The following is an 18,923-nucleotide window of genomic DNA, read 5'->3' as shown; positions in this document are numbered from 1 at the left end:
TGTTTGAAGTCTTATTTATTTTGATACTCTCGCATAAGACAGGTTACGATCCCAAATAAGTAGTATATACAAGGTGGTAGGTAACTCCACCGACAAACTTTGGGAGGTGAATCCTTATATGAAATGAAAGAAAAAAGTTCGTATAAACATAGGTCGAAAAACATATCATTTCAGAATTATATACCGCCGAAAATTCGAAAAATCGTTTTTCAAAACTCCTTAACTTAGGAACTATAGGACCTATAACAAGCGGTTTAAGGAATTACACAGGAACTATTATTCGAACTATCTAAATATCAATGTTTTACCTTCGCCCGTTATCAGCGAAACGAACGTGTTATTAGTACTTAAAGGAGTATCTCTATATCACAATTTCCAGGGAAACTTCAACCTCGCGAATACCTACACCAGGAGCTATAGTACTCGTCTAAGATTGGGACAACAAATGAAAAACAGTCCTGTTAGCCAGGGTCCACTTTTAATTTCAGTGGATTACCAAGAGAGGGGAGTCATGAATTAAGTCAACCTCTCCCTGGCTACGCAACTATCTTCCACTATGACTTATGACATTTAAGGAAAAATTTAAATAAGATTAAGTTACGTATCACATTGTCAGACTCAAAGTGTTATTCATATTGCATTTTATAAAAAATTAAATTATAGAAACGGAGTGAGACTACAACCAAGATAAAAGCTAAGTTTGCATTTAGGCTTGTAATACTATCAGTACACCAGAAGTAATTCCTCTGAATTATTTTCACTTTTTAACACATATTCACATTAAAAATTAAATTCAGTCATATATCGTTATTTGAAGTACTAAGAGAAATTCCATCTTTTTCTAAATTTTCGCCCCAAATTTCAAAATAAATCAACATGTGCTTGCAGAAAATATAATACAGTATAAGTACTAAAAAGTACCTAAAGATCTTACAAAGTAGTAAACAACATTCAGGTAGGCAGTATTTCTACCAGTAATGGTTCTTCTTTCTAACATTGTAAGAAATATCAGGCGAATTCGTTATCAAATTATATTCCCACAATAACATATTTATAGACATGCGACAATAATTTTGGACATTTCCGCCATTTTTTGACACATATTTTTCATCTATGTTAATCATTGCTGCAATATGTAAACTTCGACTAAAGGCCATCCCATACTCTTGGCAAGCATAATGGATCTCAATTGTGTGTTACCATTTGTTTAAACAAACTTGTTTCTCAAACCAATTCTTTTGAAAATTAAGATGTTTCTCATTTAATTATGCTACCATATCACAAATTTGACTACATCCCTTGCCACACTTTGATCCAATAGGGTGTTTCTGAACTGTATGTATAATTATGTCTCGCAATATTTTAACTTAGACTAAATTTTACGGCAGTACTGGGTTCGATTCCCGTATGCCCTGTTCAGGAAGACATTTTATAACTACAACTTTCCTGTATTCCCAAGACAGCCAAATGTAATTGTCCTGGTTTCCGATGCCGCAACGTTCTTCTTCCCTCTGACCACATCTATAGCATATGTGACAGTTCGGGATCGAGTGGGTTGTTCGTCTCCATTGTCTTAACGTTGGTTCGGAACTTTTACCAAAACTCACAATATAACCACTGAACACTAAGGTTCGGAACACAGAGTTCGGGCCAGAACATTCTGGGAAATTTACATTAAAAGCAAATTCTAATCGTATTTCTAATGCCGATACAATTCAATAATATGAATATTGTTGCGTTAGGCATTGCTCTAATTATGCAGAAAAAAAAAGAAAAAAACAAATACTCTTAAAACGTAACTTCAAACCATTTTAATTAATCTGGTATATTGTTGTGAAAGTATACGTACGATTTTTATATTTTATTTTAATTAATAACACTGAAACTACACTGACACAAATCAAATTACACTTTGGCACTTGGATTTAAACCCTTTAAATACGACGATGCAATTTTGCACTTCGCCGAAATATCTTCACTACGAGCGCGGGCTACCGATTGAATTCACTACATTGTTTCCATTATTCTGCATTACCACTGGTCACTGATATGTTGAAAGAGGATTCTTAGATGGTTCCGTGAATATGTACGCGAAGTCAGAAGATTGAACTTTTCCATATCTTTCCATTTGATGTCTTCTTTTTAAATGTCTTGGAGTTAGCTTATGGGAGTAGTTCCGAAGGCTTTCTACTTGTATTACTTACAAAATTTTGACATTTAGAGATAGGTGAATTAATGTAAACAACTTCGTGCATATGTTTACGTTGTACTGTTAGGATATTGCAGCATCAACATTACTAAAAATTCTAATATTTAGACACGTGTAGTTGTTCGTCTTCATTTCAAAGTCAGACTAACTTGATTTTTGTCCCCACCAGGAACTTCCTGTTGGAAACGCTTTATAACCAACTGATGTCAGAGCTAAAGATAAGTATGAGACGGTTTGGTGGAATGCACTAAGGGGGAATTTGCTACCTACCTTACATTTCAATATAATAGGAGAAGCGAGTCAGTCTTAGGCGTTGCAGGAACACATACATATATACACATTCATTTGTTAGCAGAATTCTTCAAAGTGCTCTCACGCGAGATTTACTTAAAAACGTTAAAAATTTGGCGGTTGATTCAAATGGGATTGGCAATAATGTCACAATCGTTTCTCTTTATCTTGAATGTTACCAGTATGCATATTGTGTGTTGCAAAACAAGACTTTGTTTTTGAAAAAATCTTACCATATTCCTCAAACATACAAAGTTTCTTTTTTGCATGCCTTACTAAGTTACTTGCCAAATACGAACATGGAATGACTTCCTCTTCATACATTTGGCATATAGTATACTTTCGCCTCTTTGTGTTAACTTGTGCATTGTGAATACTAACTTTCAATGAACAGTTTTCACATTTCTGAAACGTTGTGAGTTATTCACCTGTTTCAACATGTATACAGCAAAATTTAAAATTGGAGTAAATCCATTTATACACTACTGGCAGTGTGAGGCCTTTGCATGTATAAATCTAGCAAAATTTGAACTTTGACTAAGTTCCTTTTCAAACTCTTCGCTCTGTTATATTTTCACTTGCATCAATTAACGAGTCCTGCCAGAATCGATTTTCAATAAATCCCTCTTACACAATATCAGTAATTGTGAGGCTTTTCAACTCTATGTTTTAACATCTCCCTTGCTACATATGATTTTAGAGTAATTCCGTTTCCACAGTTTCTGTATGTGTGAGATTTGTCATCTATATGTATTACCATGTGCGTTGACAAATTTGAACTTCGATTAAACCTTTTACCACACTGTCGGCACACGTGAGGTTTTTCACCTGTATGTGTAGACATGTGTGCTCTTAGATTAGACCGCTGATTAAAACACCGTCCACACTGCAGGCAAGTGTGAGGTTTTTCGCCTATATGTATTATTATGTGCCTTATCAAATGTGAACGTTGATTAAATGTTTTTCCACAGTTTTTGCAGGCATGAGGTTTCTCACCTGTATGTATTAACATGTGGCTTGCCAAATTAGATTTTTGAATGAAACTTTTGCCACACTCTAGGCACGTGTGATGTTTTTGACGTGTATGTATTAGCATGTGTCTCGTCAAACATGATTTGGCAAGAAATCTCGCTCCACATTCTTGGCAGGTATGACATTTTTCACCTGTATGAATCAGGACGTGCCTTGCCAGGTACGATTTGTAAGTAAATCCTCTACCACAGTCTTGGCAAATGTGGCGTTTCTCACTTGAATGTATTAAAGGATGAGTTGGCAAATGTGATTTTTGACTAAGTACTTGCCCATACTGCTTGGATGTATTAGGTTTCTCACTTGTGTTTTTTAACGTATGCTCCGTCAAATCTGATCGAGTAAATTCTTTGTGAAACTCCTCAGAAGTATTAGATTTCTCATTTGAATGAGAATTCATTTCTTTTCGTGTGAGAAACGTATTCGCTCTTCTGGAAAGAGCAAGTTTATGGATCAGTTACAATTTCAATTAAAAAAGAATGGATATAAATATAAAGTATAAGAAACACCAAAGGAATGCAAACACTTGCATTTAAATACAGAAACAATGGCAAGATACTTCTTTTTCAATATATTTGTTATACCGTCTTAAACTTGAGACGATTCGGGCTTTATTAAGCTATATCTCATGATGAACTCAAGTCTGATCCTATTCTGCGATTAAATGAAATATTTTAGAAATATGGAACCGGGAAAAATTGAAGTTTGCATATCATTTTTATTCTCCAAACAGGAAATATGGAACGTATTTTAGTATATGAAACTGTATCCGTTTATATACACGATACCAGTACATACCAAAAACGTTCCATATGTTGCACTACAGAATTAACATCTTATTATTTTAAGTAAAAATGGAGGAAAAAGTAACTGATAATGCTGACATATTTTATCATTAATTATTGTGCCACAAAGTTTAGTAGTCGCCAGAGCTTGCTCCAGTAACAACTATCAGAAGCTGTTAATATAAGGAGAAACAAAGGGAGACTATACATTTCTCGATTATAAATATAGTATCAGTATTAAAACTACCCTGTAAACTCATTATCAAATTGTATTCTTACAAGACAGTTAGGGGACAATCATTTTGGACACGAGTGAGGACCATACTCACAAAAAACAGAAACACAAGTGCAAAGATACATTACCACACTTAGCCTCCACTAACCTATTGTCACTAACTTAAGATAATTTACGAAAAATTGAACAAAGCATTTATTAATAACAAATACGAACATATAGAAATGTATTTTCGAAGAAAAAATCGTGCCAGCCAAAATTTGAACCCTGGTTGTTTTATTAAACTGACCGACACCTTACCGACTTATCTATGTCAGAGCTTGCAAATTGAGTTCTGAAGCATTTTATACGGCACGTGTATTACGTAATATGGTTACGTAACAGTAAATTCGCAAGACCCTGGAAATCTTAAGCTTAATCTAGAGATGAAATGCTTTTTCTGAAAAGAGAGGGTGAATCGTACCCGCCGGAAATAACATCCAAACTTCAAATGGAACCCAGGGTAACTTGTAGAGTTGCAAGTTTAATGGCTAATTTAAAAGCACGCTTGTCTTGTAGGTAAGTGGACAGTGTGAGACACACTCTAAACCTTGTTGGTTCGATTACAGGCCTGGGATTATTTTTTAAAGAATTAAGCATTCTGAAAGATGTTTGCGATTGCTATTGAAAGAGATTTATCTCATAAAAGGGAGAAAAACAAGACAGGGAAAGGTGCAAGGGGAAAAACACTGTCTTTAAGCTCAAACGTTAAGATTTCGTTTATTTCTTTGTTTTCTCATTTTTCTTCATATCTTGTTTTGCACGTTCCAGGCTTCCTCTTTTTCTGCATGATGCAATAATTATTTTCTTTTACTTTGCATTATTTCTTATCTGTAATACTGAACGTGAATGGAATTTCTCCTATCTACCTTGTGTCTCTTTAACTAATCCTGAACCATCCCTTCATTCTTTGCTCCTTCAAATAGAGGAATATTCTGGCATTTAATGTTCTGGGGTATGTTTGTACTGTCGTGTTGGATGTCGAACTATTATGCGTATACTGAAACAATTCTGCTGCAGGAAACAGCTACTATTTCTTATGACACCAACGTCCACAAAGTAATCCTTAGTTATACTAGGAAAGTAATAAAAAAATTCAAAAAAAGAACTAGAAATAAATTTAGAAATAATTTGAAAAAATCCGATTTATGAAGTAGAGTTGGACGGAGGCATCGAAAGAAAATGACAAATAGACTAAGTGAATTCAACGGAAGAATGAACGGATGAGGAGCAACTGAAATAATATATTCCGACCATTAAAATACAAAAACAAAGAAGAGAATTAAAAGAAGCAAGCATGTAAGTTGTTACAGGTCATGGCCAACTTAAATACTATACTAAAATATTAAATATACAATAATATCAAATATGATAATGCAGGATAAACCAAACGTCGGAACAAATGAGAATAGTATAGATATTAGAAATAAGCGAAAGCGTGAGACATGGGGTAACATGAGAAAGGAATATATAAAATTAATAAATTTCTGAACTTAGCTAAAGATATGATGCAGAATATGTTGCGAAGAAGTATCCAACAAAAAGGAGACAGAAGTCATATATTACTTTAACATAAAGACTCTAGATGAAATCGTGTAAACATGTTATAAACAATATAAACTTTCATGAAAGTAAGCTGCAACCAGGGGCGGATCCAGGACCGATTTCTAGGGGGGGCAGTGTGTTGTCATAATGCAACTTTTAAGGGCTCCAAACTCTGGGATAGATTTTGTTTATATATATATAGAAAGTTTTCCTTTGTGGGGGGGGGGGCAATCGCCGCCCTGGATCCGCCCCTGGCTGCAACAGCTAAACCTCACTTTACTTTTGTGTTAATGCTCGTTATAGTATGTCTGTAGCTGGAGGGGTGTTTGTGTTTAGTGTGGCATCAAATCACAAGGAAAAGGGATCAAAACAACAAAACGATCTTTCGAACAACGTAAATACAACTAAGAACAATATTATACGCGACATCCCTTTTCAATGCGAGCATTATTTCTTTGTTTAAAGCATTTTAACTTACATTTTATTCGATTTACTCTAAGACGTTGAATGACGAAGAATTCATTCAAAAAATATTATTTTAACTGAAGAGAACTAAAATACAAATTTTTAATATTTACTTCCAAATATTTTACGATTTTCGACTCCGTAATATATATCCTTTTGCAGTATATTTTTAAATTTAAAATTAATGTAAAAAATAGAAGAAAAAAGGGAGAAAGGACTTCCTAGTTTCAGACTCCATGTAGAATCTAAAGTGCATAACTTCCACATGCTGAGTTAGGGCAAAAGTACAGGGAAGATAAAGGAAACAAGGATATATTAGAGGAAGGAAAACGCAATGACACAAGTTGCCATTGATAAGATTAAGAAATCCACACACTCACCCAAAGTGCAGGTTACGACCTATAAAGGAAAAAAATATAATTAAAAAATGTATATCTGACAATGAAAGTTCTTGCAACCGGTGATGTATAAACTTAAAGCCGCCATATTAACCAGTATCGTATATCAATGAAGTCAACTGCAAATGCCAATCGATCAAATAATATCCATGCCATTTTTTGGGCAATTGTGAATATTTTGGGAGACTATAACTTCAGAACTTAGACTTAAAATACACCTGAGCTTTCCATCTTCTCCACACACACTGGTGACTAATTCGAATCTGAAATTTGTAAGGGGCCATCTGTCAACTTGTTATATAAAATACCTAAGCGTTTTCACGTTCAAGTATAAACCACTGTAGAAAGGCAGTACGAAATATGGTAATTATTATGAATACACAAAATTAATGGCAAAATGTGTTATGTCTTCGCGAAACACAATAGAAAGTAGTGTGAACAAATGTACAGTATAGGAAAAAATTGCAAATTACAGGAAAAATACATGGAAAGATAATTGTATTAGAAAAATTTTATATTAGTAAACTATAAATATTGCCTTTCGAACCAAAACCTACTCGCATGTCTTAGTTGCTTTCAATCTCATGCTCCTGCACTTTCCACTAGATCATGTAATAAATTCTTCTGCGCAAGAAACTCGACAAAATTCCAAATTAGATTTTTAAAAAGCAGCTTATACAACATTTTTCATAAAATTCGGATTCATAAGAAATACTGTGCTTTTCTCACAGAAACAAACCATGAAGATTGCAAAGCTCCTTGGAAGGTGATATTTTTCATGCTGCAAAAGAACTGTGTGTCCAAAAGGCGGAATGCGATTGATAATTTTTTATTGACAATAATATACTTAATCTAGACCGTAGAATAATCTGCCTAATTTATAAATACATAACACTTTGTTGACATAATATGACAAAATGTTAATATTCCATAATAAAAATTGAGATTAACTCCGTTCTGAAAAAAATTTATAATAATGATCATGTCGGCCTAAAGGAATTATACACACATGAACGCAACAACGCTTCATAAGATGTATCATAATTTCATATGTTTAAGAGGCGTATTTTCTCAGAAAATGTTTGTGCCCCTTAAAAAAGATTGAGAGTAACATTCCTTAAAAAGTGATTTATAATCTAAATGAATATCTCCCCTTAAAGGAAACCTGCACAGAAGAAGTCAACAACGTGTAGAGCACACAACTTTTTTAAAAAATATCAAGTTTATTTTGTGGAAGAGATATTTATGTATTTATTTTGTATTGTTAAATCTATTCTTAATCTGCTGTAGATAACTTGATACATATGCCTGTCGTTCCATCAGTTAAAAAAAAATATATGTAGTGCTTATATTGATAATATAGTATAATTAATTAATAGCTTGAAAAACTTGATATCTCATTAGTATAACAGTATCAGAAAAAACATACTCATGTAAAATCGTATGTTCGTGATATTACAAACAATTTATCTCGAACGTAGATACCCACGACCGCTACGGAAGGATATCAGAGATAGGATAAGCGCACCATAAAGCAAAAGAAAATTTTCAAGAAATGTAGCTTTATAATACAATATTACATGAAAGGAAACAAAGCAACAGTCGTATACGATAAAACATAAATTTATGAAATATAATAATTATAATTTTAAGAACAGAATCGAAATAAAAATCCAAGATTTTACAATCTATTACCTAATAAACATACAAGAATCATTTCTACAAAATTCAGAGACTGATTCTTGATACTTAGGGATTCACAAAAATATTTATTTCACAAGTATTATTGAAATAATATAATGTAGAAACTCCATCCACAAGTAGAAGGGACAATGGTGCAAATAATACGTATAATTTCCGCTTATTTTATAAACAAATGAAATAAAAAATACCGCACGATTTTGTAACTAGGGTAATTTCATGTACGTCTGAAATCGTAACGTAGCTCATAATTGATTTCACACATCTGGTAAGGAAGACCGGATTTCTGATAATACCCTCTGCTGTTAGAACCAAAATAACTGGCAAGAGCTGGTCCTAGTTGGAAAAATATTTCAAATAAAATGGTTGCACAGTTTACCTTGTGATATCCTCATATTTTTGAAAATTCTGAAATAACATCTCAATTTATGTCACTCGTCTAAAAGAAATGACAAGATCTCAATTAGGCTTACTTTGGGCTCAAACTATATTATCCGGAGATAAAAGCAGAAAGGAAAGCGCTTCGAAGCCCAAACTCGAAATAAGTTTAAGCACAACGATCGAGAGTTCTTTCATTGCATGTCAGTAGAAAATTTCCTACCGTCTAGAAAAATAATTCACGATTTACTTCACTCTGTTACTGCAGAGAGCACGATATCAAACACATATTTTTAAGATAGTTTCCATAGAGGCGTAAACAAGAGATTAAAATTCGGATCGTGTTTGAAATAGAACGAATGGAACTTCCTTCATGTTTGGTAGCTAGAGCTATTTTTACAGTTTCCTAATTTTTAACCTCGTAATTATAAAACCTCGTAACTTATTTGATATAAATGACGAGATCTTAAATTATATGTTCCACACTTGGATGTAAAATAGTTGCAAAAAAGATACAAGTCCGAAATCCGTTAAGAAACAGTTCACAATTCCTGTATGTGTAACATGATTTGATTTGGGACATATTAATGGTAGATATTCTGCTTCTAGCCATCGAGGATAGAATTTGAAATCACACCATTCTTATAAGACAATGAAATTAGTTAATAATTTTTAGAATCTAAAAGAATGTAAGGATGGACCAAGATATGGGTCACAAAGAATTTAATATCCTTTTGTTATTTGAGATGTGTTTCCAAACGTATGTGATTATCAATATATATTTTTCAGTTATATTTCTTGTATGGATTGTTCTAAAAGTAATTTCCAATAAAGAATGTTCATTGCACTTCCACACCTAGAAATTATAATACTGCAAAAACTTATATATTATCATATGTCAGCTAATACCCGGTAGTAGCATGAAACCATAATGTTTATGCAAAGTATTTTGAAAACAATAAATAAAAAACAACGTCTATTACGGTACAATTGCCATTTCCTAATAATATTTATTATAACTAAACAAAATAAATATCAGCAACTCCTAGACAAGGTGAAAGTATTCTAGGCTTACCTTGGGCTTAGTGTTATTCAAGCAGCTTAGTGACTCTGAAGATTAGATTCGAGACTAATAACGGCCATTTTCGATTATTTTCACAACCTTTCCATTCCGAATTGCTCGGGGTCTCACATATCTAGAGTACCATTTACCAGATTGTAAGTAAAATATTTATGTTAATTTGTTGTTAGAAATCAAGTTTACGAAACGAGTTTCACTTTTCTAACGTGAAAAATTTGTGAGATTTTATAGCCTACGATTTATTTCAAACTATGATGTCTTCGATAAAATTACTTTCGAATATGCAAATTCTCCTGTATGAATTTGTATACCAGAGCAACGAGCACGTATTCATTGGTGAAGATTTAGTGTAAAAAATTCGAAATAATATTCTAATACTCTAGTGTGCAAATACTCTAAATATGTTGTGTTTTTGCCTGTGAGATGCCTTATTCATCGTACGTGAAACGAAGTATCAAAAGTCAATGACGTAACTCAAGGCACGCAACTATAAAACTGTCCGAGAATTAAGGGATTCAATACAAAATTGATAACTTTATGCTACTAATTCGTTAATTTAGAATATAAGTATGGAAGTAGTAAAAACGTATCGGCATATTACCTAAACGTATATAGTACCGCACAAACATATAATGTAAGAAAAGTAATATAATACAACATACAATGTCTTGCACTATACTCTTTTATAAACACTCACTTTCAGTGACGCGCCTGCTCCCAACCGACCGATCCCCTCGCTGAAGCTCGACGCAACATGCTGCGCTTCTACCCTGACAGATATCTTTCGTGGTTTTAGTGACCATCTAACACAAGTTGGTTGGTGTTTTTGCACAACAGTTCTTATCGTTTAGGATACGTACACTGAACACGCTAAGTGAATCTATATTGAGCAATGCAAGCCCACACCTCAAAAATGATTGCTGAAAATACAAAAAGGAGACTTCCTCAGAAAAAAATGTAAATATTCAATGAATTTATGTATAGAACTTTACAATAAATGTGCGCCGTATGTGGTTAGAACTCTCGCTTATCTTGTTTTGCTGTGTGTTTGGAGATCCGGAAAAATGGGATCCGCGGATTCGAGATAAAACGTGGGCAAAATCAAAAAAGTGCAGTTCTAGTATAACAAATTTCACATTTGAATTTCGGATCTCCTTCAGTCATGCTGTTCTAAATAGATAGGGTGAATGTGCCAGTACTCAGCCTCCTAACTCAAATTTTAAGTTTGAATGTCATTTTTGATTTTAATTTTGAACAGAATGAGACTTCTTTATGATATATGTATTCATTATTTAGTCTAGTTTACAATGAAAGGAGTGTTTTTAATGTCATTATTAGGAGTTTAACAATATTTATAAATTTCCTAAAAATGACGAAAAATACCAGTACTCAGCCACTACATTCTAGAACTCAGCCATTAACGAACCTAAAGTCAGCCAACAAAATTTGAAACTAATGATAAAAACAGATGTAATATCATGGAGCGTTTTTTATTTTGCTACATGACACTACAAATATAACAGATTACATTATAATTGTCTAACAAAAAAAAAAAAAAACATTATTTATTTTTCGGAAAAACAGGAACAAAATTGTATTGAGCGGACCCTTCGTAAAAATATAAGCAACCATGAAGCTAAAACATTTCAAATAGAACTAATATTGTTAGATCATAGCTAAATTTCATGACCAGTATATAGCAATATCATTTGGTCACTCCACTTAAAAGTTAGAAAACGCCAAAAGAAAAAAAACTCACAAAATAATGAAATAAAATCGAATTATGTCTTCATAAAAAAAAGTTAGGAATATTTCTCATAGAACTAGAGTAGAAATATGTCACAGCCATCAGTTTATCACCATGTTTGAACACCTTTATTAAGTTAGAAAACGCAAATAAAGCATTTACTTCTCACAAATAATAATAATAATAATAATAATAATAATAATAATAATAATAATAATAATAAATTGTAGAAGTTGTCGTTCACAAATATTCCAGGAAGTTGGAATTTTCTTTTTTGCTCTTTCTTTCTTTTTACTTTCTTTTCTTTCTTTCTTTTCTTTTTTTGTTTGGTTTTAATTGCTTTCTTCCGTTCTAAGATCTTGGCTATCATTATATTTCTTCATTCATCTGACGATATGGCACTTGATAATTTATTTTGCTTCGTTGCCTCTTTCAAGTCTTCGCAATTGATTTTGGCCAAAATAAATTATTTTCAAAATTTGGTGAGACTTGTCTACTGTTATTTGAACTTTTTTCGGGAGCTTTATCTATGACTGTCTATGACTTCTCACTATTATCGTTGCCGCTTTGAACTTGAAGTAATGTACCATCTTTTAAAACACCGTACCATCTTCCTTTACATTATGGACCAATATTTCAGTACGATCTGCTTGACAAGGAAATAGAGAAGGAATATGCGAGGAAATCAGTCAGCCGATACACTGCAATCTTTTTCCAAACGTCTTTTCACTAAGCTATTTTTAACGTATTTAGAGTAGTCTACAGTATTTGCATTGAAAGGGCACAAGCCACATTTCCTGAAACCATTTCTAATTGAATCGGAGAGAAAAGAACGGTTTACTGTTGTTGACAAGAGTGAAGAGAAATGATATTTTGTTACACATTTATATTTTTGGGTTTGCTTTGCCAGTCATGAACTGTCTTCTTCCATTCTATCTTGAGGGGTTTGAAGACACTTACATCTGCTGGCTGAAGAATGTGTATTGTATTACGTGGTAAGGCATATAGAATTATTCAGTTTTCGATGCAAAACACATTAAGTTCTATAGTTGGATGTGTGCGATGCCCTTCAGCAAATAAAATTATTGGTCTTTTAACGTTATTTCTTCCAGCCATTTGTTTATACCATTTACAATATACTCATAAAAAGTATCAACCCTCATCCAGGCCTGTTTCTGATCTTCCCCAAAACCAGACCTTTGGCATACTTTCTATGATGTCAGGCGATGGTTTAACATACGGGAAAATAACCATTGGAAATACAGTTTCGCCGTTTGTCAGAGAAAACTAGAAGAACAGTGATTGTTTGTCAATTGCACATCGGACTTCATAAACATTTTTCAAACCTTTCGATACGATAACTTTACCAGTTTCGAGACAAAGGTTAAAACTAGTTTCATCACCATTAAAGTTTCGGTTGGGATCTTGCAGAATATCGGATGCGTTAATGCTTTGGAGGTACCTCGAGTTCTTTAAACCACTTCCGAATAAATTCTTCGGTGACTGTTGCTCTTGCCTTCGGGAACTCTGCAAACTAATTCTGGGTTTCCTCGTAAGAACAATTTATACCATTTCTCTCTTAGATAGCTCTCTTTGAAAAGTTTCTTTCTATTGTCACTTTTTACAATATTGTATACTGTATCCAATATATCCATTTTATTTTCCCCAAATCCAACTTTGGCTATTTTAGTGTGTTGCGAGAAACATTGAATGTTCTGCTAGCTTCACGTATAGTCATTCCATTTTCTACAGCCCTCAGTGCATTGTAGAGAGACTGGTGAATTGACCACCGTTTTCATTTCTGAACTTCCATTTTTCTTCCTTTTTCATTCATTTATATTTACTTCCATGAAATGAGTAAGTGGGAACCTGGTTTTTTGCAAATTTGGATATTAATATTTAAAATTGCAGTAAAATTACCAACAGGGCTGACTTTTGGCTTTTGAGGCACCAGTAATCGGCCTTTGCATTTTTACCGGGCTGACTACTGGAAAAACAAAGATTTGTGAGTCATGCTCTATATTATTAACAGAAGGGAAGTGAATACTTGGTCTGGGCATGTGATGGACGAAATTGCAAACATATGCGATAATTCCAGTACTCAGCCCCGGGGGCTGACTATTAGAAAATCACTCATTTTTCAATTCCAGTATTCGGCCCCCCCTATACAAACGAAATGCTCAAAATCTACAAAAAAAATTCTGTTTTCATTTCCTTAATATATACAAATTAAAAAATAAAAAGAATATTCATTATTTTTACATTAGATAACAAATACACACTTGCAACAAAAAGTCTCGTCTGTTATTTTCTACGTAGCAGATTCACGCATTACAACATAGCGTCTTCTTTGTCCACCTATTGCTGCGACACTAGGTGACATTTTGGTGTGACATATGGTCGGCTGTGTAGAGGATGAATGTCTAAAAGCTAAGCTTCATATTGATAAGAGTCAAAACGTAACGTTTTCTTATTTTTGTTTCGAAAATGCGTAAGTGGCCGACTACTGGTGAGGGGCTGACTAGTGGCACATTCACCCTACAAGAATTTATGCGAAATGTGTAATCAATAATAATAAAATAATCATTACTCAATGGAGATAAAGAGTTGCAAAGGTTTGTATGGATGGTATCGCGCATCAATCACTTGTGTTCTTATGGACAGCTAATCTATGTGTACCGTGCAACTTCCAAACTGTAGACTTTTAATTTACGTTGAGAGATTTCCTATAGCCAACAGGCTTTCGCGAAGTATTGCATTTTACCTGTAAAATTCTCAAACTCATGTAACTGTATTATCAATCTGAACCAACTACTATACAGGAAATTTAACATTACCTTTCTCGCCCAACTGAATTTAAACCTTTCGTTGTAAATTGCTTGTAGTCATTAGGGTACGATGTGCAGGCCTCTTCAACCCCTATTTTTCTTAGCGTTTCAATATTACTTAGCGTTGCAGAATCATCTTCTGCTACAAATTCTGATTTCACCTTATCAATGTTTAATTTCACATCTGAAGAATACATAGATACATCCTTCTCCTCTCTTTGCTCTCCTTCCGTTGTAGATAATATAAATTCTTCGTTATCAGTCATCGTTTCGTATGTCCACTCTTTGTCAGCGAGTGGATCTTCTTCAGGAAAGGGATTTTCGATTTCATTTTTGCATAAGACTTCCACCTTAACAGATGCCTCATCAGCCATTATTGGCTTCACATATAATGCAAATTTGAACTCTCCTTGAAACTTTTACTTTATTTTGTTTTGAAAGTATTAATGAAATAATTTACAAGAAGGTTAACAGAAGCAGCTTCATACTTGCAATCAAACATACGATCAGGTTTTAATAAAATAGAGAATAATTTATCTATTAAAGCAAAAAATTTCAACACCTCCTTTATTTGTTTATACGACTATGAATCAGTGTTGCCAATATTTTAAGCGTTTCCCCTTCACAGGCCTTGCTTGAATCTTCTCGTTTGAGACAAATGTCCCTCTTCACAAGCCTTGCAGCATATCTGGTTGGGACTAGGGAGGTTTATTGAGACTTTTGCCTCCACTCGGATCAAAATATCAGTCTATATCAAAAGAATCATAAAGAAGAAGAAAAGAAGAAAAAAGAAAAAAGAAGAATAAAAAGAAAAAAGAAAACCTTAGATTTCAATGACAATTCATCTGAAATTTTATCCAAACTGAACGATCTTATGTCTCATCTGAAGGCTAATGTTCCGGTTCATCATCGTGTCCCGCGTGGTGCTCGTTCATCGGTAGCTGATTCTTTATGTGATATTATTCGTAATATCAACAACACCAATAATGTTGATTCTTGGATCGACCTTCTAGTTTTCCCTTACGCAGTGCTTTGCATCCCACCGCGTTCTGAGAGAGTAAGTAATCTCACCAGTTGGATGAAGCTAAGAGTCAGAAACTGGAGGGAACATCATCGTGAAGTATTAATAAAGCAGCAGCGAGGGACCAACGAACCTCGCAAACCACAAAAATCCGGCTCAATCAATACCAAGAGCATCGAACAAAAATTAGCAGATGGTGATATACGTGGCGCTATCAGACTACTGATATCCGATGACACTGTGGTTACGCCAGATACGTCAGTACTACATGCTCTCAGAGAAAAGCATCCAGCCCACGCTCACTCATTCTTCAATCCCGAACCACCTGAGGACTCGACTACAATAACTAAAGTCTCTTCCATCGAATTATTAAAGGCGATAAAATCCTTCCTCTCTGGTTCGGCAGGCGGAATGGATAATCTCCGTCCCTCAATCTTAAAAGATCTACTTACAAATCAAGACTTTGATTCAAGGAAACGCTTAATCACAGCCATTTGTGAATTTATGCACTTAATTATATCTGGGAAAGTGCCGACCATTTCACGACCAATTTTCTTTGGTGCTTCACTTACAGCACTGAAGAAGAAAAGCGGTGGAATACGCCCAATAGCTGTTGGCAATGTTTGGAAACGCTTATCAGCAAAAATTATCTGCTTCCGGATACGAGATTCTTTAAGATACTATCACCACACCAACTAGGGGTCTGTATACTATTCGGAGCAGAATCAGCCGTACATGCTGCCAGAATGTACCACTCATCTACCCATACTGAAGTGAAAGCATTTTTGAAAATTGACTTCCGCAACGCCTTCGATGAACTCAACCGCGACTCAATGTTACAATCTGTTAAAACTAACTTTCCAACTTACTATCCATACATCTACCAATGCTACTCCGAACCAAGCAATCATTTTATAAGTGATAACATAATTCACTCACAACGTGGAGTACAGCAAGGCGACCCACTTGGAACAGCACTGTTCGCCCTAACCATCCATCACATTGTTAAGGATATTAACACAGATTTAAATATCTGGTACTTAGACGACGGAACCATAGCTGGAAATATCGACGTAGTACTATGCGCTTTTAATAAAATTCGTCTAGAAGCTTCATCTATTGGATTGTTTCTTAACTCTGCCAAATGTGAAGTGAGTTTTCTGAGCGCCAGAGTTGATGAAATCCACGACCTTTACGAAAGGTTTAATGAAGTAGCACCTGGTATCAAACTCTTATCTCCTACCAATGCGGAACTTTTATTGGCTGCTATCTCTACCGAATCAAGGAGCAAAATTTTATTGGACAAGATATCAAAATTAGAATTCTTCTTTTCTCAATTATCAAAGCTTTCTGCACACTCCGCTTATTATTTACTACCAGCTTCACTCTCACTTCTAAGATTACTGTATTTCCTTCGTTGCTCCCCTTCTTGACAGGATGATAAATTACTTGACAAATTCGACCACACTCTTAGAACAGGACTGGAATCCATTCTAAACTGTTCTTTGAAAGACAGTTCATGGTTACAAGCTTCCTTACCAGTGGATAATGGGGGCCTTGGGATTCGTCGACCCATGGATATCGTCATACCTTCTTTCCTCGCAACATTCTATAGCTCACGAGAACTAAATGGATCTCTTCTTCAACAGCAGGTTGACTTTGACTCGTTCGAGATGTACAAGAATGCATCGATAAATGGACTAGTCTAGTTGGAATGGATCCCCCACCTAACGACAAAAGACATGTTCAGTCTGTTTGGGATGAACCTATAGTCAAGCTTCATTTATCTTCACTCCTGTCATCAACCAATAACCCAGATGACAAAGCCAGGCTGTTAGCTGTCTCCTCCTCCAAAAACGGAGCATGTCTTCAAGCCCTACCTTCTCACACACTCGGTCTACACCTTTCTAATGAGAGCTTTCGTATTGCTACAGCTCTGCGCTTAGGTGCTAATATTTGCGAGCCTCACTTTTGTCCTGCTTGCAACGCATATGTTGATAATAAAGGATTACATGGTCTTTCATGTAAAAAAAAGCGCGGGAAGACAATCTCGACATCCTATTGTAAACGACATTATTTGTAGAGCCCTCGTTTCAGCGGGAGTTCCTTCAATAAAAGAACCAAATGGTTGTTGCCGCTCTGATGGTAAAAGGCCTGATGGCATGACCTTGGTACCGTGGAAAAATGGAAAAGCACTAGTCTGGGATTTCACATGTTCCGATACGTTTGCTCCTTCCAACTTACCCCATTCTTCAATTCAGGCAGGTCTCGTCGCCGCTCACAGAGAAACAGACAAAAGACTAAAATACTCAAACCTATTGGACAAATATTGGTTTGTAACAGTAGCAATAGAAACCAGTGAGTCTTGGGGTCACGAAGGATCTAATTTCATTAATGAAGTTGGTCATCGAATAGCAATCAAAACTGGTGACCCCCGAGCTACTGCATTCCTTTTCCAACGTATCAGCATCGCCATCCAGCGCGGGAATGTGTCATCGATCTTAGGCACATTACCTCCTGGTAAAGAACTCGACGAGATTTTTCTTCTATAACACACAATAAGACTGAAGTAGAGACATCCTAGGAGGCTGACAACCACTTTGACTATGTTCATGAAGAATGTTTTGAATACAGTTTGGATAAATATAAGTTCTTGGAAGTCATGGCTAATTCCGGTAAATTTGGGAGTGGTAGCAACATTATCTACAGATTTTACTTTGTTGCTCAAAATCGTTAAAGACCCGAAAAATATTGTTGTCAAGCTGCCCGATGTTTATTTTGGAAGAAATAAAAAAATTGATGTTAGCTTCATGTCGGAAAAAAATTACATATATGAAAATAACTGTCCGAGGATATATGTTAAATAAATAGTATATATATATATATATATATATATATATATATATATATATATATATATATATATATAAAATGTGAATCAACAGAGACAGCATTCGCGTAGAGATTTCTTTTCGGAATTGATAGAGGATAGGAAAGCTGGTATAACTGAGTTTCAGATTCAATCAGTGCTATTGTCGAACACAATTTCCAAATTTGCAATTTTTTGAGAAATTTGTTATTATACTAAAACATTGTACTATTGCACTGTACATGTTGGTATGAGTAAGAATGTATAATTATACGAAGATCACAAAATAAATAGGACCAAAA

The 18,923-nt window shown here is 34.5% G+C and overlaps 1 protein-coding gene across 1 annotated transcript; it reads right to left on the bottom strand.

Annotated features, from left to right (window-relative positions):
• Nucleotides 1-340: 340 nt before the first annotated feature.
• LOC145660732 (uncharacterized) lies at nt 341-15,587 on the bottom strand. Its single transcript, XM_081726136.1, has 2 exons — nt 14,741-15,587; nt 341-3,960 (listed from the first exon to the last, which is right to left on the bottom strand). Exons 1-2 carry the CDS (start codon nt 15,103-15,105, stop codon nt 3,138-3,140), a joined length of 1,188 nt encoding a protein of 395 aa, XP_081582262.1. The 5' UTR covers nt 15,106-15,587; the 3' UTR covers nt 341-3,137.
• Between the last annotated feature and the right edge of the window lie 3,336 nt (nt 15,588-18,923).

Source organism: Thermobia domestica, chromosome 9 (genome assembly GCF_964235325.1).
Source record: "Thermobia domestica chromosome 9, izTheDome1.hap1.1, whole genome shotgun sequence".
NCBI classification, from domain to species: Eukaryota; Metazoa; Arthropoda; class Insecta; order Zygentoma; family Lepismatidae; genus Thermobia; species Thermobia domestica.
This window is presented reverse-complemented; position numbering and strand designations above follow the sequence as displayed.